Raw genomic sequence first — 25,234 nt, 5'->3', positions numbered from 1 at the left:
GGGGTTTTCTGGGTCTGTATGTACCAGGGATGGGTTGAGAGTGCCTTATTTAGAGGGAGGTGGGTTTGGGGCTATAGTAAGAGCAGTAAGTGGGATAGGGCAGAGTGAGGTGGGTGCTGTGGATGGCACCCCTGCCTCCTACTTGCTGTAGAATCTTACTTATTTGTTTGTTTGTTTGTTTGTTTGTTTGTTTGTTTATTTGAGACAGGGCTCACTCTGTCACCCAGGCTGGAGTGCCACGGCATGATCACAGCTCACTGCAACCTCGACCTTCTCAGCTCGGGTGATCTCACCTCAGCCTCATGAGTAGCTGGGACACAGGTGCACACCACCACACCCACTCATTTTTTTTTTTTTTTTTTTGCATTTTTTGTAGAGACAGGGTCTCACTGTGTTGCCTGGGCTGTATCAAACTCCTGAGCTCAAGTGATCCTTCCACCTCAGCCTTCCAAAGTGCTAGGATTACAGGTGGGAGCCACTGTACCTGGCCCATATATAGTCTTTCTAAGACATTTCTTTGAGTTTCTATTTCCTTGTATACAAAATGAGGATGGTAATACCTATCCCCATGGTTTATTCTGAAAATGAAATAATATAATGAAGACAGAAATACTTAACATACTGTCTGGCACTTAATTTGTGTTTCTATAAACATAGCATAGCTGATTTTAAGGTAGGCAGACATTGCAATCATTAGTTTTATTACTCTAACTAGACTCAGTGTATAAGAGTCTGTATCTTTGTTTCACTCTGTACATTCAGAAGGGGCTCCATAAGCGCGTAAATTGCCATTTGTTACCGATTTCTCATTACAGAAGGAATAATCATCATCAATTGCACAACCCAGAAAAATCTACCAACGTTTTAGTGTATTCTCTGCCTCCCCCTCTCTCTGAATATACCCATCTTGAATTGACTTTAATTTGATTTACTGGGGCAGAAAAGGGAAGCTCTGAGAAATACATGAAGTCAGAGAGAGAGTGAGGAAATGACTGTCCTTGCTGTACCCCTGTTCCCATGTGACCCCTCTCACCTTTCCAGTCCTACACCTGCCCTGAGCCAGGGAACCTGATAGCCAGGCATTGGCACTGGGCCCTGCAAATCCCTCTCTCTGCTCCAGCCAGACAGTGCAGAACAATGGGAGACATGGCCCCCCCCCCCCCCCATTTAGGTAGTAGAGTCCCTGTCCTGCCATGGGAATTGGTTGCTATCAGCTGTGCCTAGTGTGAGACAGATTGCTTGATCTTTCCTGGCTGCACACTCCAAAGATACCTACTTATCTTGCAAGCAGTCCCTAAATAAAACCCAAATTATGTCCTGCAAGTGGCTGTCTGCTGAGCCTGGTTTTGCTGTCCTCCTTGCTCAGCCATGTCCCCATCACTCTCCGAACAGCTCTTCGCTAGGTCCTTCATGGCCCCTGGACAACTGTACTGCTGATGGGGAGGGCCAGGCTGCAAAGCTGTTTCATTTGTCAAATAGACATCCAGTCAGGGCCTGGGCAGGGCAGGAGCCAAGGGGACTGACTCACGGACCCACTGGTCAGGAGATGATATCAGAAAAGTACTACAGAATTTCTATCCTGCTTACCTTATTTTCTTGCTGAGTACCCCCAGGCAGATAACAACATTCATCTGAGACACAGTTTTCTTGCTTAGTGTGCTTCTACAAGGGTTCTTATTTTCACTTTGTGTGCCAAGCCCTGTGTTATGGGCTTTATATACATCACCTCTATTAGGCTAAAAATTTCATGGCAGAGCTGGTGCGTGCCAAAAAGTGGAAGGAAAGAGGGAAGCATTGAAAGATACCTGGCGAATCACAGCAAGAATCTTGCCTGCGATTTGCATTGCCACCAACACCATGATTAGCAGCCAGTTCCCACCTACCTGTCATGATGCCATGGACACGGAAGTCCCAGAACAATACCATGTCAGGGCTGGACCAGTCCTACCTGACTCACTGCTTTATAGGTGACAAACTGAGGCCTAAAGTGGGGCATGACTTATTGAGTGGGTTTATTTGTTCTTTCATTCATTTACCAAACATCTGTTGTGCATCTGTTAGGTTCTGAGCCCCATGCCATGTTCTGAGACTTGAATGCACAGTCGTGCCCTTGGGGAACTGCTGCAACCATGAGAGAGGTAGAAAGCCAACCGTAAGGATGGATGGAGAGGAGGAAGCCAGTGTAGACCTCTTATAAAAGGAGTGGAATGGAAGCAAGTGGTGGAAATGAGAGACTAGGATGAGAGGGACCCAGAGAAGGTTTTCTTAGATGGAGGAGACTAAAGCACATGGATGATGGAAGAAAATGGTCCCAAGGAAAGGCAGGGAAAGAAGACACATGAGAGAGGGATATTGATGTGCCCAGCCCCCTGAGTATGGATGGGGAGAAATCAAGAAGCCATTTGGCGGGACATTTGACTCTCAGGCAAAGGTTTTTAGGAGGGGGACCTGGAGGGGGAAAACATCCCACTAAGCACAGTTGTGTCCTGGGGCTACAGATGGTCAGAGGCTAAGGATGCAGCATGGACACACCATGGCACCTGTACTTCCTGGCAGTCCTTCCTGGTCTGTGGGTGTGGGGACCATCATGGGGAGATGCTGCCCAGCACAGGGCTCACAGGGGCAGGAAGAAGCTCTCTGGAAGGAAGGGGTCTGAGAATTTGCCAAGGGACCCAGCTAGTGGAGTCTGAAAGGGGTCTTTCAGTCAATCTCCTGTCTCTCCCAATACCTCACTAGCTTAGCAGTAGACAGGAATCATATACAGATCAAAAGATCAAAATGAGCTAGTGATTAGTCATCCTATCACTATCCCCAAGCCTCTAGCATAGGAATAATGGGGTCTACAGCATGCTCACTTGCCTAACCAACTGCGTGGAGGATAGCACCTTCCTCACACCCTGATGTCAGACGGAAAGTGAGAGAAATGGAGAAGGATAGGAGTCTTCTTCTTGGCTTCTAAGATGGAAATTCCCATCCATAGACCAAGATCTGAATGTAGGGCATAACCACACAATTTCCCCCATGCCCGCAACAGGACTATGTACAGACATAGTCTGGATGTCCCTTGGTGTCTGGGTCTCAACCTTAGGGCCTAAGGACTAAAGACCTGGCCTTGAACCTGGTGGTCCAGGGTCTCTGCCCTTAGTGACACAATGAAAGTAACAGCTGTGGCCAAGCATGGATGGGGGCTGGCTGTGAGACTTCTCAAGGCAGGGAAGCATCTTGGGTACAGCTTCAAAACCATCCCCATCCAAGTGTCCCTGTCAATTGGCAAAAGTAACCTGAGAGGCAGAAGCAGATTGGAGGGACAGTCTTTCCCTAAAGGTTCCTATGGGAAGCAGTTACAAAGGCAAGCAAACAGGACTTGGATTCATTCAAAGAACAAAATCCACTTGGAGAACTGTGATGTTTTAGAAAGCTTGTGACTAGGGACCCTGTTCTGGGGACCTGATGGAATTATTGTGTCCTTAAATATGCTCTTCTCCAATGGAGCTGAGTGGAAGACAGGCTGAGGGGGTCCTTGGAAAAGGCCCCCTGTCTAACTGCCACCTGAGCCCCTAAATACCTTTGGAAAAGTCTGCAAGAGGAAGCTGGAAACACCTAAGGGAGCCTATACTCATTCCCCAACAACCAACTCACAGTCCACCCATTAGCAAATCCACTTAACACCATCCATGTAGCCAGCCCTGAGACCCTAAGCTGACAAGGGCATGGATGATCCTTGCTTTCAGAGAGCTCACAGCCTATCTGAGGAGCCCTAAATGGCCCTTATGGATCAAACTGAAAACAAGTCAGAAGTTGATCACCAAGATGCAGACCCAGTGAGGTTTAGAGAAGAAGCAAATTAGGGGTCAAGGGATGAGGGATTGCTCTCTAGAGGACAGGGGCTTCTGCTGAGCCCTGCAGCAGCCTGTCTCTGCCATGGAGATCTGTACTGGACCCTGTAAAAGACGTAGCCATAACAACAAACTTGACAAGGACTGCCTATTGCCGTGAAGCTTGGGAGCACTTTATAATGAGGGGCAGGCTTTGAGAGCTGTCTCCATGCCTTTCATCTGCTCCCTCTCTGAAGTCCCTGGGAACAGTCTGGTACTGTGGTTTGGGGCCTTCGTTAGTTCTGCACTGTCTGAGACATTCACAGAGGCAAGAAAGCAGATGGGCTCCTTTGTGTTTATAGCAACTCAGACTGCTTTTCTTGGCTACCAGGATCCAAAAAAATAATATCCGCAGAGCTGGCTGATTCACAGTGACGTGGTTAAAGAGTGCTGTGTCCTGGTGGCGTCATCTCAAGAGGCAGTGGTTGTGCCTGACACACTGTCCCTACCAAACCCTGGCGACAGCTGTATGGCCGTCTGTCCACAGGACTGTCCATCTGTCCAGCCAGCCAGCCAGCCCATGTGCAATGATGGCACATCAGCAATACTCATTCACCCATACATCTCACACTGGAGAACAAAGGTCGCTGAAGGCAGGGAGCCTGTTGGACTCCTATATCCTTCTTTCGGTGGTTTATAACATTTTCCCCATCACCAGCACCTGTAGAATCTGCCACATCCCATCAGTGACAGCTGCTCACAAAGCTGGTCGTCCTTGAAGTGGAGTGGTAGACCAGCATTAGCGAGCGTCCTATTTGAAAAAGCCCCCAGACCCGCGAATCTTAACTACAAGTGACTCAGGAAAGTGGGGTTCAATGAAGAGTCCCTGAGATCCTCTGTCCTGCAGCCTGGCTGGGCTTTGACTCCCAGCAACCTCCCTGCAGCCCCAGCCTCACCTGCCCTTGGAGCAAGGGCTGGTTGGAAGCCTTTTTGAAATCTGCTTCTCAAAGTGTATGCCGGGGAACACTGCTTCAGAAACATGTGAGAAGTTTAAGGCATGGAGAAGAGACTCAGAATCTTAGAGCAAGACTTGGCTGTTTCTTAGAGCTGCATGGCAGGCAGGAAGGAGGGGAGTGCTCACCTGTGGGTGCCTGGGAACCACTACAGCCTGGGTCCTTGACAGACTTCTCTTTCTACACCTGAGTATATTCAGGAGCTCTCAACAACTTGCCTTGGGGAGGTGGGTCTTTCCATGCTCAGGCGAGGAAGATGAACCATTATGATGTTCAGATGAAGAAAATAGACCTTGCAGTCATAAGTTATTAAACTTGCAAAGGCTGTGGGACAGAGGATAATGATAACAGATGATCACATCTGAAAGAAAGCATGGTATTTTACCAGTACAACATTTATGATATACAAAAGGATGACAGTATTTTTCTCAGGGGGTAAGACAGGAAGGGTTGCTTTGTTATTTGAGATTTAAGATGTTTCTAGTTGACCTGAAGTTCTGCTGATTAGGGAGGGGATAATTTCTAATGACTTCTTAGTAATTATCCTGACCCAGACCTTCTTCTCTAGAATCTCTTGGGATGGAACATCTTGGGGTGTTCCATCTTAACAAACTTGGGGTGAACATCTTAACAAAACTTGCCAGGTGGATTCTTGTATACACACTGAAGTTTGAAAACCACCATCCTTAATCCAGTGGTTCTAAATCTTGGCTGCATATTGGAATCACCTGGAGAGTTTAGAAAACAATGAAAGGAAATACAACAAAAGAGATACCCCGAACCCCACCTTCAGAGATTTTGACTCAACCAGGGTTGGGCCTGGGCATTCTTAATTTGATGTGATTATCTCATTCTCAGTTGACTTAATGTGTAGCCAGGATTGAGAACTCGGGTTAAACTGTGTTCTCAGCCATGGTGCCTGTCTGTGCCCTGAATGTGCACAATGCTTGAGTGTGTGGGCATGTCTCCTGGGCTGATTCCAATCCTTGGGGACATTTATGATGGGGACCTGGGCTTGCTCTGGCAAAAGAGTGGTTCCCTTTAAATGTCTCCATCTGGCCATCAGACTGGCATGGCGCCTCTGCCGTGTTCAGAGGATGTTGCTGGAAGCTGGGAGAAAAGCCTCTGTCATATCACCTCTCTCATCTGGCTCTGGGTAAGAAAGGGCTCTGTGAAGGGGCAGGGGTGGCAGCTGCAGCGGAACCAGTGGCACTGGGAAGATTTCTGACCATGGAGCCGTGGGTGACCTAGGTTAGGGCAGCAGCACCTGATGTAGTAGTTGCTATAGAGACATGAACCCTGATCCTCAGTGTGGCCTCTGCATGTCAGTGTGGAGAGACAGCAGAGCCCTCCTGCCTGCCATGGGCACATGCAGTGTATGCAGCCGCCGGGCACACATGGTGATGTCTATCTTCTCTCCATTAAGGGCCTCCTGCCTCCTGGGCCCCAGGTTCAGAAGACGTTCTCCTCCGCACATACTGCCTGTGCACAGAGATGATCAGTTCATTTTCCATCTTTTATTAATCAAAGACACATGTAGCTGTTAAACAGGCTTCTGACTCCCAGTAGGTAAGAATTTTTTCTACTCTGAGCCTTCTAGAAATTGCACCTAAAGCCAAGTAATCGGGTCCTTTCATTGATCTGCGTGTGTCCTATTGCCAGGCCTTTTGGAAGCAGTTTGAAGAGCTCAGGAATACCCTGCCCAGGTCTTCCTTCTGTCTTGCTTCCCCCTCATTTCTGCCCCAACTTTACCTCTCTGTGTCATCTTTAGCAAGTCCCCCAACCTCTCTGATAGAACAAATGCCTCGGCCTTATCCTTCCCCCTGAGAAAGGAGACAGATGAACTCATTAGCTTTCAGAGTTCAAAGCACCTTCTTTAGCCACAGACCCTTTCTTTAAAGGGTTTCTTATGCAAAATCCTAATAGGTAAACAGACTGAATTAGAGCTATTCTGGCAAAGGGGGAAAGAGGGGTCTCAGACTCCCCTCACCCCCCTTCAGGGTCCACTTTCCCCAAGGGGGCTCCACAGACTCTTTTGGAAACCTCAGTTGTAAATAAGTGATTTTCAATGGGGGATCATCCCTCCTTTCCTGGGTGTCCATATCAAAATCTTGGGAAAGTTAAGTGGCACATGTACTTTGAAAAATCATATTTCAAAATGGCCATTGTTCTTATTTGTTTGCAATTGTGATACCTAATTTGTTTTCAAATTTCAAGTAACATGAAAGGAGGGTAGGGATTTCAACATTCATGTAAAGGTGGCATTGGTTTATAAAATACAGTCCGTTGATCTAGATCAGTGTTTTGCAAAATGCAGTCACAACCCACCCAGCAGACCATGAAATCAATTTACTAGGTCATAAACAGCATTCCTTCTTAATAGAATATTACAGAATAAAATAGAATATGTCAGAGTTAATCACACATAGTCATGCTAAAGATTGTTTTGTAACCTCGTTTCCCTTATATGTGTTTGTGTGTAATGGGTGAAATGCAAAAAACACAGTTCTCCTTGTAGGCTATGATTGAGAAGGGCTGAGAAGCACTCGTCTGGATGGATGCCTCCTATGGTTCCTTTGGGCCCTGACTTTGGCTCATATCCACATCTGGGAGACCTTCCTACTCCCTATGCTGAGCAGAGCACTGGTGAGCCGTGCAGTGAGGCCAGGGAAGAAGGCAGAACTGCTCAGCAGTACGACAGTGCGAGCCCCTCCCCTAGAGATAGCTGAGTACCCTACATAAATATTGTCCAGTAATTCCACATCCTCCTGGGGCCTGGCAGAAGAGAAAAGGTTAATAGGGAGCCAGCTGACCTTGCCCGGGTACATGGTCCAGGAACTAACCGTGGTATGTCTTATACAGGTGGGTGAAGCTAGTGTGTGCAGTGGTCTAGGCACTCCATTTCTCTACCCCTGATCAGCCCCAACAGCAGAGAAGCTTGTCACCTCCAGCCCTGTCACCTCTCTGGTTCCCAGAGGCCACTCTAACCCTTCCTAAGCTATGTTTCCAGACCTCATGGCCAGGTGGCTTTGGTTTCTGTGGCTACTGAGCTGCCATGGATACGGATCACAAACCCCAGGATCAGAGGGAGCAGCACTCAAGCTTCGAATAATCCTTGGTGTTTTCATGCACAGCGACAGCTCCATAAGGTGGGAATCTCTGCTTCCTAGCCCTGGGCTACATGGCGTGACAGATGACCCTGCCCACCCAACTCCCCAGTCTCAGGGGAAATCAATCTAAATACAGAGACCCTCCCACTGTGGCATTCAGCTCCCGGGGCCAATGTGGCCTCCTTGACATCCCTTCCTCCCCTGACCTCAGCAGGAATGGGGTTGAGGATCCGGCAACAGACCTTCCTCAGGCATCCTAAGGCACCTCGCCCAGGGTCCCCGTGGGATAAGGATAGAGAAGTTGCCTTGTGTTCTAAGTTACTCTGTGTACTCTGTGTACTTGAAGCTAGCGGGGAAGACAAGAAATAATGAGCAGCCATTCCCAACAACTCCCTACTGCCCGTAATTCCATCCCCAGCTCCCAGCCTAGCACCTGACCAGTAACAAAAATAGTAACAACAGCTATGTTGCCCATAGAATGTGAAAGGCTCTGTTACTAACTTATTCAATCCTCACAATAACCCCACAAGGAAGTAGGTAATATGATTATCCCCAATTTTCCACATTAGTAAACGGAGGCACAGAGAAGTTAAGTGACTTGTACAGGGTCACACAGCTAGTGAGTAGTGACGCCAAGCTCCAAACTCAGGCGGTGTGACTCAGAGGGTTTGCACTTCACTGCTAGGCTATGCTGCTCTCTGCACAGCTATATCTTGATGCATATTAATCGAATAAATGAATTTCATTTCATTTATAATGCCAAATTCACAGACTTTAATTTTCACTTCTCTGTGGGTACCCAGAAAAAAGTAGGACAAGCCAATGTGTCTTCCTCAGTGCACCAGGGCCCACGAGGGAGCTTCTTTCTGAGCCACCAACCAGGAGAAAAGGGCATTAGCTCTGGGCCCATGCCTCCTTCCTGCAGAGGAGATGTTCATGGGGCCAAGAGAGACTATGCATCAGGGTGCCCGCTCGCTGGGTGCCCACTAACTTTGAGGCATGGTGTGGAGGAGGAACTTCAGGACTGCAGGGCCTCTGAGCAGAGTCCTCCTTAGATCTGAGCCTAGGAGACCTCGAGTCTCCCGGGAAGGCTGGCTTGGCCTCTCAAGATCCTTTCTGGGCATAGGCTTTTTTGTTCACTTTAAAAATCCATTTGTGGAGCAAAAACTCACGATTATGGAATAACGTTTAGACTTTGTGGAAAATCCTGGGACTCACTGAAGAAGACTTGCCTGACCTTGTACAGGAGCTATCAGTGTGGATGCTTTCAAAGCCCATGGCTAACAGAGATAGATAAGCCTGGGACCCCATTCACTACATCTTGGACGTGCAGAGTTTCTTTGTCCAAAACCTTTGCTTATTTTGTCTGGCTGCAGGCCGGGACTGCCTCCTTCCTCTGCCTCAGGTGCTCACAGAGCACGACTGGGTTGGTAAATTAAGAATTTGCCAGATGGAAAGGACTAATTTTTCCCCCTTTCAAAATCATGAGCATGACGGTTTTTGCACACATTCCACCGTACACATACTGCATTCATAATACAGAGCGTCGAGACATCATAAAGGTTTCACATCTTTCATGTGATAAATATTTTTACCGTCATGCTCAAGAAATGGATTTTGTTTGAAAATGGCCTATTTCCTTTGATGACTTCTTTGACGTGGATTCAAAGCCTTTCCCGATCCTGCCGGGCCTGGGGTTGGGAGGGCCTGTTTGTTCACTTTTTTCGAAGGACAAATCCACTTCTCCCTGATGAAATACAGCTGTGACTGCTGGGGGTGAGAGATTTATGACTTAGGACAGTAATGAAAAGATGTCCAGTGAGCCGACAGCTGCTGGGAGTGATGGCATGCTCAGCCCTGGGGCCACCACAGCTGGGGCTCCCAGGGGCGTGTGAGCAGACCTCAAACTCGCCGGGGCCCTGGCTCGTATTTATCCTTCTGCACCGTACACTGCATTTAAAGAATCAGATGTGGGCTAGTTAACTGAATAATATTTCTTCTTGCAAGTTTGTTTTTACAAGTGTTCTTTTCTCATCTTTGAAATGACACATTTTTAATGCTCTTGCTACATACAGTGAGCAACCACTTGGGGCTAGAAGAATCTGTTTTCATGATGAGCTTTTGTAGGCTGCTGTGGGCTTCTGGAACTCTCTCTCTCTCTCTCTCTCTCTCTGTCTCTGTGTGTGTGTGTCTGTCTGTCTGTCTGAGTGTGTATATCCATATGTGAGGATACAGCCAGTGATAACTGAGGGAAACAGGAACCCTGTTCTCTTGTGGGAGCCTGGACTAATAGTTCCAGGGTCTTGTGATTGATATGCTCTCTCTCTACACTGCAGAGCACTGCTTACCCTCCCACCTGCCTGTCCTGTAGGGGCAGGTGCATGCTGTACATCTAGACCCAGGCACCAACACAGGTAAGGGTGTCTGAGAGAGGAGGTTTGCTGGTGTGCCCAGGGCTCAGGCTCTGGGGTTTGGCTGATATCCCAAATACTTGTTCTTCAAGCAGGTTGCCTTTCCCCAAAGTCATTTTGCAGGACCCCTCCTGGGTGGTGGAGGGAGCACTGAGCAGGAATGAGGGCATCAGGACCCTTTTTTACTTCCCAGTCCTAGAATCAGCTGCTGCCTGGCTGTGTGACTTCAGGCGAGGCATTTAACCTCTCTGGATCTGAACTAGAGGCCTAAGGGTTCCACTGAACATTCTGCTTCTGAGTGAAAGCCACCAGGCCCTGTGTAAGCCACAATCAGTGATCTGAGCCACCTTAGAATTGTGACATTTTAGGGCATGAAGGGATCTTAGAGATCACCTTGTGTTTACTGATAAGAAAAGGACAGCCTAAAGAAAAAGAAGGGCCAGGTGCGATGGCTCGTGCTTGTAATCCCAGCACTTTGGGAGGATAAGGCGGGTGGATCACTTGAGGTCAAGAGTTCGAGACCAGCCTGGCCAATGTGGTGAAACCCCACCACTACTAAAAAAATAAAAATTAAAAAAATTAAAAGATTATCTGAGTATAGTGGCAGGAGCCTGTAATCCCAGCTACTAGGGAGGCTGAAGTGGGAGGATCACTTGGATCCAGGAAGTGGAGGTTGCAGTGAGCTGAGATCATGCCACTGCACTCTAGCCTAGGTGACAGAGCAAGACTCCATTGCAAAAAAAAAAAAAAAAAAAAAAAAAAGGAAAGACTTCTTTGCCACAGCCACACACTGAATGTAGAGAGCCAAGACCAGGAAGCCCCTCCTCTACAGCTGTGATTCTCAGAGTGGGGACCGTGGACCAGCAGACTTAGCATCCTCTCATAACTTGCTAGAAATGCACAGTCTCAGACCTCCCCTCAGACTGCTGAATGAGAAACTCTGGGGTGGGACCCTGTGATCTGTAATCTAACTGCCCTCTGGGTGAAGTCTGATGCTTGCTGCTATTCCTACAGCACCCTGCTTCCCATTAAGACCAGAAGAAAGAAACTGGAAACAGGCAGGCTTCCTGGGAGAGGCTGTTTGAGACAGGGGAGCACGTGATAGAGTAATATTACACAAGAAAGGCACACGCGATTTTTGCAGCTTCATTCAGGCTGCAGGTTTCCCAAAGCAAGGACTCTTGCAGCAGGGCCTTGAAAGGAGTCACGGCTGCAGCAGGCGTCTGGCATTGTTCTGGGCTACAGGCTGTCCTACTGGCAAAGGGCCACACTGCTTTCTCTCTGTCCGGCCCAGCTGTTCCCGTCTGCGTGTCTGTGTCAGGGGAGCATGCCTCTTTAACATTAGCAGGGTTGGTCTGGCTTGTTCATTCCAGTAGATTGATGTGTGGAAACACTGGGAACACTGTTTTATGTGTGAACAGTGTAGTGTATATTTAGAAGTCCGGGTGTCAGCTCCAGGCTGTCAGCTCGGTGGCAGGTGGGGGAGGGGGATAATGGTATGTGTTTCAGAGTTTATTATATCTCTCCTAGGCAGAATTCTAGCTTTAAAGGATTGTTTTAAAGTAGCAAGTAATGGCACATATAAATTCTGGTTCCTAAGCTACAGACATTTGTCACTCTCTAAAATGAGTTTTTTTAACATGTACTTTATATAGTTGGCATTGAGTGTAAAAACTTGACCCTTTAATAGCAGCTTTCATTCTGCATAGTTTCTAATCAAGGCTATTTCCACTTCTGTGAGTGTGTGTGCACACGCCGAGCCCTGCTGCTCCTACCTGCACCAGCCATCCCAGCTGCGCACTCAGACACACCCAGGCCCAGAAGTCCCCCTTGCAGGGGAAGAAAGACACAGCAGCGCCAGCCCGTCAGGAGTGGAGTAGGATTTTTCTGACTGGGAGAGATCATCCTGTAATATCTGGACTAAGCTTGCAGAGTCAGATGTCTTCCTGTCCTTTGCCTGCCATGTCAGCCCAGACTGGACTGACTCTGGTCTTTTGCTGGCACCCACCACCCTTCCTGAGTCTAGCCCACGTAGCTGGAGTTGCCTTCCCTAACTCTTGCCAGTAGCTCCCAGGGTGCACGGCCAAATTCCTCTATCCCTGGCTGTCTTAATCTGTTTTGCATTGCTATAAAAGAATACTTGAGACTGGGTAGTTTATAAAGAAGAACAATTTTAACATTTTTTCTCAGAGGGTTCTGTATCCCCCTCCCCAAATGAAAGCAACAACAAACTACTGATAGAACTGTCACTTTAGGGAGTTTTGAAAGCCACACTTAGAGTAGCCAGATACCAACACCTAAGTCCAAAGAACAGTAGCAGGAAGCCAGTTGGACACTGTAATGGTTCCGTCTGTGTGGATCAGGAAGAAACAGGGAGGCATGAGGGTGACTGCCTCAGTCCCTGCCTTGCACCATCTAGGGCTCTCCTTTCTTCCTCATTAGTGAGTGCATGAGGGAGGAAAGGCCAAAAGGCCTTCAAAGTCAGGGAGGAGTAGGCAGAGATAAGGGCCCTCCACAGCTCATGGCCACCTGCAGCCCTCAGGTGCGCTACACCTTTGGAGAACCTGGATGACAGCCCCGTCCAGATTGTACAGGGTATGTTCACACTCAGTGAGTGTTGGGGTGGACAGAGCCATTTTGCTCAGAGTAGTGTTGGACATGGTAGGCTCTTTACAAATGTTAGCTATTGGTATTTTGCCTCACTATAACCCTGTGAATGAAGTATTAGAATCTCTTTTTAATAGACGGGAAAAGCCACACGATGATTGGACTCTTGCTATGGCAGCAGAATAATGGTTCCCCAAAGATATACACATCCTAATGCCTGGAACCTATGAATATGTTACCTTACATGGCAAAAGGGAACTAAGGTTGCATATGGAATTAAGGTTGTGAATTCAGCTGACTTTTAAAGATGGCGAGTAGCCTGGATTGCCCAGGTGGGCCTAATGCAACTATAGGGGTCCTTGAATGTGGCAGAGGGGGCTGAAGAGAAGATCAGAGTGCTGCAATGTGGGATGGACTTGGCCCACTGTGGTGGACTTTGAAGATGGAGGAAGGGGCCATGAGCCAAGGGATGCAGGCAGCCTCTGGAAACTGGGAAGGGCATGGAAACAGAATCTGTCCTCCAGAGCTTCCAGAAAGGAGCATGGTCCTCCCAACACCTCGATTTTAGCACGGTGAGACCCCATCAGATTCTTACTTTCACAACTGTAAGATAGTACATTTGCATTGTCAAGCTACTAAGTTTGTGGTTGTTTGCTACAGTGCCATAGGAAACTATTAACACACTTTACCACATATCTGATGGTTTGCTAAGCACTTTCCTGGTGTCCATCATCTCACTTAATCTTTGCAACAAGCTTAGACATAGAAATTATTATCCCCATTCAACAGATGAGCAAGCTGAGCTTCAGAGAGGTTTAAGAGCTTGATGAGGGTCACATAGACAATCTAGGGCAGAGCTGCCTCCAGAGCTCCTCAGTCTGGTGGGCTCAGCCCCTAATGGAGTCTACACTCGACCTTGCAGTGGGGCATCTCTCTGGATGGCAGACCCAACCCTACTTTGGGCTGAGGCATCCTGAAGAAGCCTCTCTTCTTCCCTGCAACACTGTTCAGGTGCCAGAGGAAGCCATCCTGGATTTGCCTTTGCCATGCTGAATAACGTCCTTGTGCAGAGGATTTTAATAGTGTTGGACCTGAGACTGTCAGGGCTCCTTCCTCCTGATTAGTTCCAAGCTCTTTGCTGTCAGATTCCACTTTGTTCTTTTGGCAGCTCTGAGGATTCCAGGGAGAGAAAGCCTAATTGTGGGGGCCATTGGCAAAAGATCTTTGGCTCATGTTTGAATGCAACTCTAGAAACAGAGAAAAGGGAAGCCCTCCACTCAACAGAATAGTGCATTTACTTACCATTATTCGGGCGCTTGACATATTAAAGGATGCTTTCAAAAATCTGAAAATTGTCCTTTGGGAGCCTAATCACAAGCAGAGGCATAACATCTTGCTTTGCTGGATATAAGAAGAGTACCGCTATGATGTGCCAAAGTGCCCCTTCTCTCTCAAGTAAAACACAAACACTGGCTCCACCTTACAGAAGAGAAACAGGGCCCAGGGATCTGGGGATTTGCCCAGTGTTGGAGATGAGGGTAGGCTGAGGCTTCCTGTCTCCCAGACCAGCCGGCTTTCCACAGGTCTCAGTGCCTGGCTTTGGCTGGGACCAGGCACAAAGGCTGCGATTTGGATCTCAAGGCTGAGTGTTTGGAAGACGGGGGAGGGCAGGTCCGCCGGCTCTGAAGGCGACACAGCAGATGGCAAGCTGAAGGCAGCCGAGGCTGAACGCTGCTGTTCCGGCTGTGTGTGATGTGACCCCTCTGCGTGGCGGTGTGAGTCCTGCCCTCATTAGCAGTACTCGGGTGAACTGGGCTTTAATGCTCTGCAAGCATGGTCTGGGCTTCTCGGGCAAGGCCCAAGCATCAAGCTCTTTAGTGGGAATAATGGTGACTTCTCACCATTGGAAGTCAGCGGGCAGGAGTTTACTGAAAGCCGACATGAGAAATGTACATTTCTGAACATTCAATTAGCCCTCTTCTTTTTAACCCAAAATAAAGCATGCAACAAGGTACTGCAGGAGTGGAAGAAAAGTTTTTTGAAAAATCATTGAATTGTACATTTAAAATGGGTGAGTTTTATGGTATATAAATTATACCTCAATAAAGCTGTTTTTAAAGTGAGGAGTGGAAAAAAAGGAAAACATTCTTTATGAATTCTTATCTGGGATATTCAGCAATGCTTGCTGCATTATTTGATGCTTAGCCTTCATCTTTCCCAAAGCTGACTTCACAGTGACTGTTTATAGCAGCCTGACAGTCTGTTTTCATCTCGCAAGTGAAGAAAACGAAGGCTTGAAGGGACTCTGGGTCTTTCCTAAAGGGAGGGAATAGCAGACCCAGAAGTGGGGAGAGAAGGGGTCCCCAGTACACTCTGGGAGGAGGACCAGGAGACAGGACCATCTGGGTCTGCACCCCAAGTGCACTTCAGGCACAGAGGGTCTCGGGGCCCACGGCAGGCGGGTACCTGGCACCCCAACCTGCCTGTCCTAGTTTCTCCTGCCTCCTTTCACTGGGTTCTAGATCTCATCACCAAACAACCAGAGCTTTGCTATGAGCATGGCCTGAGGGCGGAAACAGAAATAGCAGTGGCTACAGAACTGGCTGCAGGGCAAAAGCTAGCCCCCCGTCCCCACCCACCCTCAAAGCCTTCCCAGCGATCCCCTCTCCCTGAGAGAGGGACACACAGTAAACAGAGTAAACCACAAGAAACAAGAAGGCTCCAGTGGTTTCCTGGGAACACCTCCCTAAAGGTGCTCAAACCGAGGGACAAGAAGCAGAGCTGCTGCTTCCAGAGAGTGCACAGACCAGCTTGGGCAGCAGGCCAGGGGTCCTCAGCCAGGTGAGCTGCATCCTGGGTGGCTCTGTCTGACCCCTCGGCAGGACTTGACCATTCCTGTGGCCCAACCTTGAGGTGGGAGCCCTAAACCACTTTGACCTCCAGCAGCAACCATGCCATTTGACTCCTCCGATTCCCTTGTCCTCCAATCCAAGGAGCAGATATGAGTACTAGATTCTTGCCTAGGAAGAGGTCTGGGCTACAGCCTCTCCTGCAGTTCCTCCAAAAAGCCACCGGCTCCTCAGAATTTCTATCTCCAGCAATGGCAAGAGGTGGCAAAATGACTCAGCTTCAGCAGAAGCGGATCTCCAGGGATCTGGTCCTAGAAGGTGAGGCAGTCCAGCCTAGACAGGGCTGGGCAGCATTACAATACCGCTTTCACTCTGAAGCCCATTTCCTCTCCACTCCATTGTGCAATCTCAGTACCACTACAGTCTTGGAGCACGAGCCAGTGGGGCCAGCACTTTGTTTGGGCTGCCCGCTGAAGCAGAACTCTTCATGCAGGAATTCCTACTTTCAGCATCAGTGGCTTCAGGAACCTCAAAAGCCTTGGCAGGGCCTCCAGATGTGCTCCTCTTGCTTGGCCAATTACCCCATGCACAACGCTCAGAGCTGTGGCTTTTGTTGCATTCATTGCTCAAAGCTTTGCAAGCTCTTTCCTGCCCCACTTCCCACCTGTCTCCATGAATTAGCATGGACCTGCCAGGATGTATCTGTAAGCTCCACTTTTATCAATGGGCTGTGTGTCAGGCACTGTGGGCATATCACTGAGACCACATTATGGCATTTCCCAGGTGCCCTATGTGATCGTTGGTAGAACTTTATGAAAAACAGGTCATGCACAATAAGGACTGGGCATGACCGTGGGGAAGCAAATGACCTGAGTGAGTGGGCCTCCAGAAACCCATCACTCTCATTCACAGGGGCCCACCTAGGAAAGACTCAAGCAAGTGGTAGTCAAAATATACTTGGCACACAACTGGCAAGGGACAGTACTAACCAATTGACAGGAATGCTCAACACCGCCTAGAGCAGGGTCCTAGGGCTCTTGGCTGGGTCTTTGAGTTGCCGATTGGTGAAAAGAACTGGAGCGTTCCAAGAAAAGGGCCAGAGCACCTGGGGTTGCAGGGGGGGCCCGGAGGTATTCTAGGCGGCAGCTGTTTGCTACCGCTAGGAAGGTATTTCAATAGTTTAACAACTAGTATGAACCAGTACAGACCAAGTGAATAGCCTCCTGGGGACTAAAGTTTCTCCAGTCCTCAAGTCAGACAACACATCTTGGTGCATTAATTTGCAGGTAGGGCTGTGGTCAGGGCTGTGAGCTCAGGATAAGCCCCTTAACGTCTCCAGCTGCAGTTTTCTCTCATCTATGATGGGATTGATTAAACATACATTCTAGGAGAGGTAGGGGCAGTGCAGTGGAATTGGGGTACACTGGACTAGGGAATCAGCTCCAGGGATAAAGCTTTTAGAGCAGACACCCAAGATCAGCCTGCAGTTGGACCCCAAATAATGCACTTGCCATTCTGTGGTTTGTTTGTGTTGTTTGAGACAGGGTCTTGCGCTGTTAGGCTGGAGTGCAGCAACAAAGCTCACTGCAGCCTCGACCTCCTGGGCTCAAGTGATCCTCCTGCCTCAACCTCCTGAGTAGCTGGGGCTACAGGCGTACACCACCATGCTCGGCTAATTTTTGTATCTTTAGTAGAGATGGGGTTTCTGCATGTTACCCAGGCTGATCTTAAACTCCTGGGCTCAAGCAATATGCCCACCTTGGCCTCCCAAAGTGCCAGGTTTACAGGCATGAGTCACTGCACCCAGTGCCACTTTAGAGAGTACCTTTTTGTGATGCTTACCATGCTGGACTTTGGGACGCTTGCTTGTAGGTTCAGAAACTATTTCCAAATAATAACGCTAATCCCAAGGCTTTCAGTCTTGCAGTCTTCACTGCGGTTCTTCCTGCCCCCCTCCATGGGCTACCCTCAGCCTGCTGAGGCTCTGGATGCTCTGGGTCTGGCTTCTTGGTTTCAGATCTGTACAGCCACCTGTCCAGCAGCCTTGAGCCCCACAGACGGCTCTTTCCTCCTTCTGCATCCTGGTTCTTGTTGGCCTCTACTTTGGGGTGTACTGCCCTGGAGTGAGCTTGAGGATCACACTTATTCTTCAATTCAAGCATCCTTTCCTTTAGGAAGCCTTCCCTCTGCCCGCTTTCGCCTCACTTCAAGCATCCTTTCCTTTAGGAAGCCTTCCCTCTGCCCCATTTCCCCTCACTTACAGATACCCAATGGCATCTTATACACCCTTGATCAGAGCATTGATTACATTCTCTATGTGTTTGCTTTTCCCACTAAGTTGGATGCTATATGAGGATAGGGAACACATCTGAGTAATCTTAATATTTCAATACCCAAGCAATAAGCTTGGCATAGAATAAACTTGCTTAAATATTAATTGCTTAGCTGATAAAAGGGGCTAACACCCTTTGTGGGCAAAGCTGACAGTGAGTTCCAAGGCCCCGCAAACAAGGGAAGCACAGCTATCATGGAGCCTCCCTGAATAGGGCTGGCCAAGCTGCAGCTCCCTGCACCCTGGGGATGAGCAGGAATGACTGCTCGCTGGGTCCCTCAGGGAGAATTTCAATGTCAACAATGAGGAAGGAGTCAGCCTGTTTGCCTGTTAATGTCAGAAATGTCATGCTTTGCACAGACCCATCAACTGTACCTTTCTCTTCAAGGGTAGAGTGATTAGTGTCCTCTGGAGGGAATCCTCCCTTCAGGGCTTGATGGTGAGGATTTCTGTAACAAGCACCTTGGAGACTGAGGAGACTCAGGACGGAAGACAGGTATCAACATGTCTGCCAGAGCTCCGGGGACACCGCGAGCTGGGTTTCAAGGAAGGATGAGAACTCCTGGCCTGACTCCCTGGCTCTCTGTGGCTCTGTGGTTTGAGCTGGACACTTCCTGAGGGTATCTTAGGTCAGTTTTCTAGAGTCTCTGGGTCTTTCCACCTCATTGCCCTTTGTGCCTGGGTTTCTGGGAGGAGGGATTTTTGGACCCTTCAGTGGAGTCTTTTTGATTCTGAGCCTTTCTTGGTGAGATTTGAAAGAGAGACAGAGAGGGGCAAGAAGACACAGCTTCCTTCTCTCCCTGCCTCCCTCTTTATCTTCCTTCTCCCTATATTTTGGGGTAATTACTCCGTGCACAGTCCTATTCTGGATGCTTGGGAGAGAAGCCCAGTAATTCTCCAGTATAAGAAATTTACAGAGGAGTCCTGGGAGAGCAGTGGAGATTGCTTACCACTGACCATATTTTGTGGAACTACCTGAAAAGCTCTTAAGTGTGCCCTGTCAGTCTGTGTAACTGTGCACAATCATTTGCTTAAGTGAACTGGGGAGGAATTAACCACACACAGCTGGAATTTGCCCTGGCCATACCTTCACTGGCTTTGTGCTCCTACCTGCTGGCACAGGACTGCAGTCCCCTTTCCACTCCCTCTGAAAGTTTTGGGGAATCTCTAGTAGGCAGGAGGCTGTCTGACTCCCACCACGACCCACTGCTAATGCCCTGTTCGTTAATTTTACTGGTATAGGTTGAGCACCTACTAGGTGCCAGATGCTGTTCTGAGTCTGAGGGACTCAACAGAGAACAAAGCAAATCCCTGACCTCACAGAGCCATGTTCTGGTCAGGGAAACAAACAACAAGCAAAATGAATGGAGACTGTATTAGTCTGTTCTCATGCTGCTGAAAAAGACATAAGTGAGACTGGATAATTTATAAAGAAAAGGAGGCTTAATGAACTCACAGTTCCACAAAGCTGGGGAGGCCTCACAACCATGGTGGAAGGTGAAGGAGGAGCAAAAGCATGTCTTACATGGTGACAGGGAAGAGAGTGTGTGCAGGGAAGCTCCCCTTTATAAAACCATCAGATCTCTTGAGGCTTATTCACTATCATGAGAACAGCACGGGAAAGACCTACTCCCATGATTCAACTACCTCCACCAGGTCCCTCCCACAACATATGGGAATTATGGGAGCTACAATTCAACATGAGATTTGGGTGGGGACACAGCCAAACCATATCACAGACTATATATGTAAAAACTGGGAAGAGGGCTGGGATGTTCAGGATAGGGCTTGCTGAGAAAGCGACTTTTGAGTAAAGACATAGAAGTGAGGGAACTGGCCAGAAGCATGTGCAGGGAAATGCTGGAGCTGAGGCACCCAGGTGAGATGTGCCTGGTGAGTCTGATGAGTGGCCCGTGTAGCTGGAAAGGAGAAAACCAGGGGCAGAGATGGGATGTGAGTGCTGGGCCTTGCAGGCGTTTAACAAGAAGGCGGTGGAGGCCCTTAGAGGGTTCTGATCAGAGAAGGACATGGCATGGTAATGTTTCCCCTGGCCCAGGGGTCTGTCTCCTCAGGCCCCACTGGGGGCTCCCCAACCTACCCTAATCACATCATTCCTTTCCTTCCGCCTTCCCTGACTCAAGCACTGCTTGGGCCCCAAGCGTGGCTGTCTGGTGAAGCAGCCCCTTCACTTTCCCTTTCATCCTATTTCTCCTTGGGGCCCAGACAAGCACTCAGGGCTGGGTGAGGGCAGGGGGTGAGTAACAGCTTCTGTGTTGTGCTCGGAATCCTCCAAATACTCTCTTCCACACGCTCTGGCTTTGCAGCTCACAGAGTTCATTGTGCCCTGCTCAATCTCTGCCTTGAATGGGCCCTCCTGAGGAGTCCTCAGTCCCTGGAGATGTGCTTCTCTTAAGTCACCTCATCAGTTGGTCAGACATGCCCAGGTAGGTCTGAATCTTTGCAGGGGCTTCTGCCGGAGTCCACTCCTGGAAGGTGCCTCATCCCTAGATGTCAGACATCAGAGGGTCTGAGTATCACCAGATGTGCCAGACACCCCAGGACCCCTGTGGAGGACCCAGCCCAGACACTTCTCTGAGGGCTCTTTGCCTATCCCCCTTATGTCAAAGATGATCCCCTTTGCTGGATGACCATATAGGCCTGCTTTCTCACTGGAGACAGGAGTGGAGTCTAGGTCTGGTTAAGCATAGACCACTTGTCTGTGGACATGGAGAGCCTTCATGTGGGGCTGGATGGCATCAGCATCTTCCAGAGCTGGAGACCTTGGCAAGGTCACCTTCCCATCTGAACTCCAGCGGTCCGATAGGGCTGTTGGCTTCGTGGGGGCTTCAGCAATGTTTATGGAGAGCTTACTATGTGCCAGGCACTGTGCCAGGCTCCTTACCTGGCCATTTCATTTATCCTCACAAATGTTCCATGAGGAAGGCACTATTATTATCAACCCCATTTTCCAGAAGACGAAACTGAGGCTCGGTGAGGTGGACCAAACTGGCAAATGGTAGAGCTGGAGGATAAACACTAGGATTCTGACTCCACAGCCAGTGTTCTTAACCAATTCTTTGGAAGTAAAGAAAAATTAAATAGAGTTCAGAGAGGTAAGGCCTCCTTACCTGAGGAGAGTCAACTCTAAGGTACAGGGCAGACAGGGCTGGGGAAAGGTTCAGAGGTGGCACACTTTTTTTTTTTTTTTTTTAAAGAATCAGATAGTGTTTTCAGATTCTCAAGTTATATCATCTCTGTCATACATACTCAACTCTGCTCTTCAGCTCCAAAGAGAATATGTTAACAAGTGGATGTGACTGTGTTCTAATAAAACTTTATTTACAAATACAAGTGGTGGCCCTTGGACCATGGTTTGCCACTCCTGGTGTAGAGAAAAGAATGTGGAGTTTGGAGGAGCCAGGCCTTTATTCGATGTCACTGACACACTGGGTGGCCTTGGATTAGACATTTAACCTTTTCACTTTTGGTTTCATCATGTCTAATCACTATGGGTTACTTATTAACTGATGTATTTTGAAATGATTGATTGAGTCCCTTTTAAGAAGCAGTTACTGTGCTAGGAACTGGCAGTCCAGCAGGGATCAAGTCAGATGTGGTCCTGCTCTGTGGAGTTGCACCAGTGAGGAGGAAGAGAGGCAACATTCGATAAGGAAATAACCTATCGTGGTGCTTGACTCTTGGCAGAAATCCAACAAATATTACATCTTTCCTGCTGTAGGCCCCCCACCTCATCTTTCAGGACCCACTGGCTTTGAGTTTGTCATCATTCTTGCCCATACTGAGTGACAAGGTAGGAGCATGTGGTGTCACCAGGACTTTAATATGTTTATAACATATTATTATGCAATGCAGGCCTAATTTTGGATCATAATTTTCCATTAACTGATCTCATTTTACTTGGTAATATCCATTTAGGTATTCGAGAGCAATAAAACTACATTTCTTTTAAATATTATATGATTCAGTTGGTTCACTGATGTAGATTTTTACTACCCCCCATTCCAAACGAATGAGTCATACATCTTTTTAGAGATAACAAGGACCTTCAAGATCATGCATGCTTGTGCTACCCTTCAAGCATGCCTAGTAGGGGAGAAGAATGAGCAAGTTCGGGGATGGAGCTTTGTGCAGGCCGCTGCAATCCTGACAATGCTGTGTCTTAGAAGTGTTTGCATAGTTTGCATTTTATTCTTCAATATATCCTAATCTGTTTAATTTTCTGACTTTGCTTTTACGTTTTTAAGGAAAATCAGTCACCGAGATGGTATGCCATGTTTGTCTTTGTACTTCACGTACGTTAGCAGCCCATTGCCATATAGAGGCTGTATAGCATAGTTGGGAGACCACTGCCTGGGGAGAGTCTTCCCAGGATTGAAATCCAGCTACTGCACTTCCTTCTGTGTGAACCTGGGCAAGATTTTTATTCTCTCTGTGCCTCACTTTCTTTATATATAAAATGAAGATGACAACAATTCCTACCCTATAGGGTGAGATGAGTTGATAAGAGAAAATGCTGGCTCGTGGTAGGAGTGAGCACTCAGCAAGTGTTAGCTCTGATGGTTATCCCAGGAGTTACAGGAGTGTCCCATTTAGAGGACGTGGCCTGGAGAGGTACCTTATGCATGTGCACCCAGTGAGTTCAGCACCTGGGAGTTCGTTTACAGATCTTTTTGCATCTCGCACACTGAGATTTCTGGCAGCTCTGCTTTCAGGATTATGGGCTTGCTAAGTCCCCTTCTACTCTTGATGGCATCTGCCTGCTTCCGGTGATGGAGGCTTCCTGCCACTGGAGCACCCCTTCCATGGTAGGAGGAGCCTGTGTTTTGGAAGGCTCTCCCTTTTGTTCCCAGGCAGTCTCCTCTCTTCCAGATGGGTTTTCAGGAGAGCATCACGAGTGGAGGTGGCAGTTGATAGCCCCAAGCTCTCCAGCCTGGAAGACCTCAGAATGCTAACCCCTTGCCCATCTCCAGCCTGTACCTAGGTGCGCCATGCACCCATTGGCTCCATACAGGCCAACGACGGGATGTGGGCAGGTGTCCCATGCCTGCCTCTCCTGCCTGTCTCTCCTGTCCCTGACCCGCTTCTGTTTTTTCTGGTCGCTGTCTCATTCCAGGCTCCTGGCTCCATCTCTTACTTCCCTCATGAATTTGTGAGCATAGAAGGCCCTGTCCAGTGGGCTTGCCATCTCTGTCCAATTTCTCTGATTTCTGGCCTCAAATGATTCACCTGATGACCTGTCCCAGGGAACTAATTCCAAAGTCCTGGACTATCAGTCTATGTCCTGGCAAGATCTCTTTTAGCTCCCATAAAAGAGAGATTTCAATAACCCTCCCTTGCTATAATAACCCTAACTGCCATTGGCTGTGCACTTGTTCTGAGACATAAACTGATCTAAATGCTTTATACACTTTATTTAATGGAATCCTCACAATCTCTGGAGGGTGGTTGGGTATTATCATCTCCGCATTCTAGGTGGGAGAATTTGGGCCTTGGGAGGTTGACTGTGCTATGGTCACGTAGCCAGTACGTGGTGGAGCAGTGACTGGATTCCATGATGGTGTGACTTCAAAGTCTCTGCTCTTACCATTAGTGATGCCCCTCCATTTTTCTGGGACGTTCCTGGGAAACCACACGCTGGCCTTGAGCTGCCTCCACCAAGTCCACCAGGGCTCCCAAGAGCAGGGCCCAGAGCGTAGGGCAGGCTGGGTGTGGCTTGACTGTCACCTGTGTCATGGATCCGCTATTCTGGTGGGCAGTGTCTAGAAGCAGCAGGAGGCAGTCTGGCTGGGGTGCTGACAGTCAGGCGAATGTCATGTGGTGCACCAGGCAACTCACTGCAGGACCAGACGGTGAAGAGAGAGGGAGAAGGGCTGGCAAGAACTGGGTGGAGGAGTAGACTCCCAGCTTGGGTGCCTCAATGTGGGGTGGGCTCAGGAATTGCAGGAAATGGGGGTATAAGCTAGGGACAGAGAAGCAGATGCCCAGTTTGAGGGCTGGGGCCAGCATCTCTGGCAGGGAGGCAGACTGGGGAAAAAGGGGGTTCTGACTTGAAGCCATGGAGCATCAGGGTCACATCCATTAGCTTCTCAGCAGACCTTGTCAGGTGTATTTCTCGATCTCCTGTGCCTGGTGATTGTGGGTTAGATGAATGCATGGATTCATGGATGAATGGGTCTTTGGAAAGCGTGAAAACCCAAGTCAGCCCCGACCCCTGAAAGAAGGGGCTAAGATTGTTTTACCAAAGGCTGTTTGTGAGGAAGGGAAAGGGATTGTCATGGCACATGCAGGGGTGCACTCTGACCCACTGTGTCCTGTTCCTTCTTTCTCCAGAGGCTCCTGCCAAGCCTGAGGAGGCAGAGGCCGAGCCCTTCACAGACTCCTCTCTGTTTGCACACTGGGGCCAGGAGCTCAGCCCCGAAGGCCGGCGCGTGGCCCTGAAGCAGTTCCAGTACTACGGCTACAATGCCTACCTCAGCGACCGCCTGCCCCTGGACCGACCCCTGCCTGACCTCAGACCCAGTGGGTGAGCAGAGTCAGTGACCGGGACCTTGTTGACCTGCCTGTGGGGAGATGGGGTCCCCAGAGTGCTAGGAACAGAGCCAGGACTGGGCGCCTGGATTCCTGGGTCCCTTTCCTGCTTCAACCAGGGCCTGTCCCCTTGGCTTGCATTAGGCAAGTCACTCTCCTCTTCCCTCAGCCTCAGTTTCTCCATTAGCTGAGTAGGGGCAAAGCTTTCTTCCAGTAGAGATTTTGAGGATTAACAACTTAATTTACTCCTTAAGGGCACTACAGTCATCTCACATTCCTGTTAATATGTCATTTTAACCCAATTAGTTGCATTTTTATGAATAATCTTTTTTCTGTAAATTAGTTTTTAAAGTACATCCATCTTGCGGGGCTAACAAGTCGTTACATCTAACAGACAAGTCTGTCTTGACTTCTCTCTTTGTTACAGAAGGATGTTCCTTTAAGGTTCAGTGAGAATTCTTATTACTCCCAATTATTAAAAATATGGGCACGTATCTCAGCTGAGAAAATCTCATTAATTTTTGTGAGCTCCCCCCACAGTGTTTCCC

General features: G+C 48.6%; 1 protein-coding gene across 8 annotated transcripts in view; it reads left to right on the top strand.

Annotated features, from left to right (window-relative positions):
- GALNT18 (polypeptide N-acetylgalactosaminyltransferase 18) overlaps positions 1-25,234 on the top strand; it is a 361,437-nt gene that overhangs the window by 157,582 nt on the left and 178,621 nt on the right. For all 8 annotated transcript variants that reach the window (XR_004177488.1, XM_017948635.3, XM_017948633.3 and 5 more), the window contains one exon: positions 24,489-24,681. Coding sequence is in view for 7 of the 8 variants with exons in the window: in XM_017948635.3 (XP_017804124.1) it covers positions 24,489-24,681 (193 nt within the window). In the remaining variant the exon portion in view is untranslated. The remainder of the gene's footprint in view (positions 1-24,488; positions 24,682-25,234) is intronic.

The sequence above is a fragment of the Papio anubis genome, chromosome 12, assembly GCF_008728515.1.
Source record: "Papio anubis isolate 15944 chromosome 12, Panubis1.0, whole genome shotgun sequence".
Classification (NCBI taxonomy): Eukaryota; Metazoa; Chordata; class Mammalia; order Primates; family Cercopithecidae; genus Papio; species Papio anubis.
Note: the sequence above shows the minus strand (reverse complement) of the source record. Positions and strands in the feature narration are given on the sequence as shown.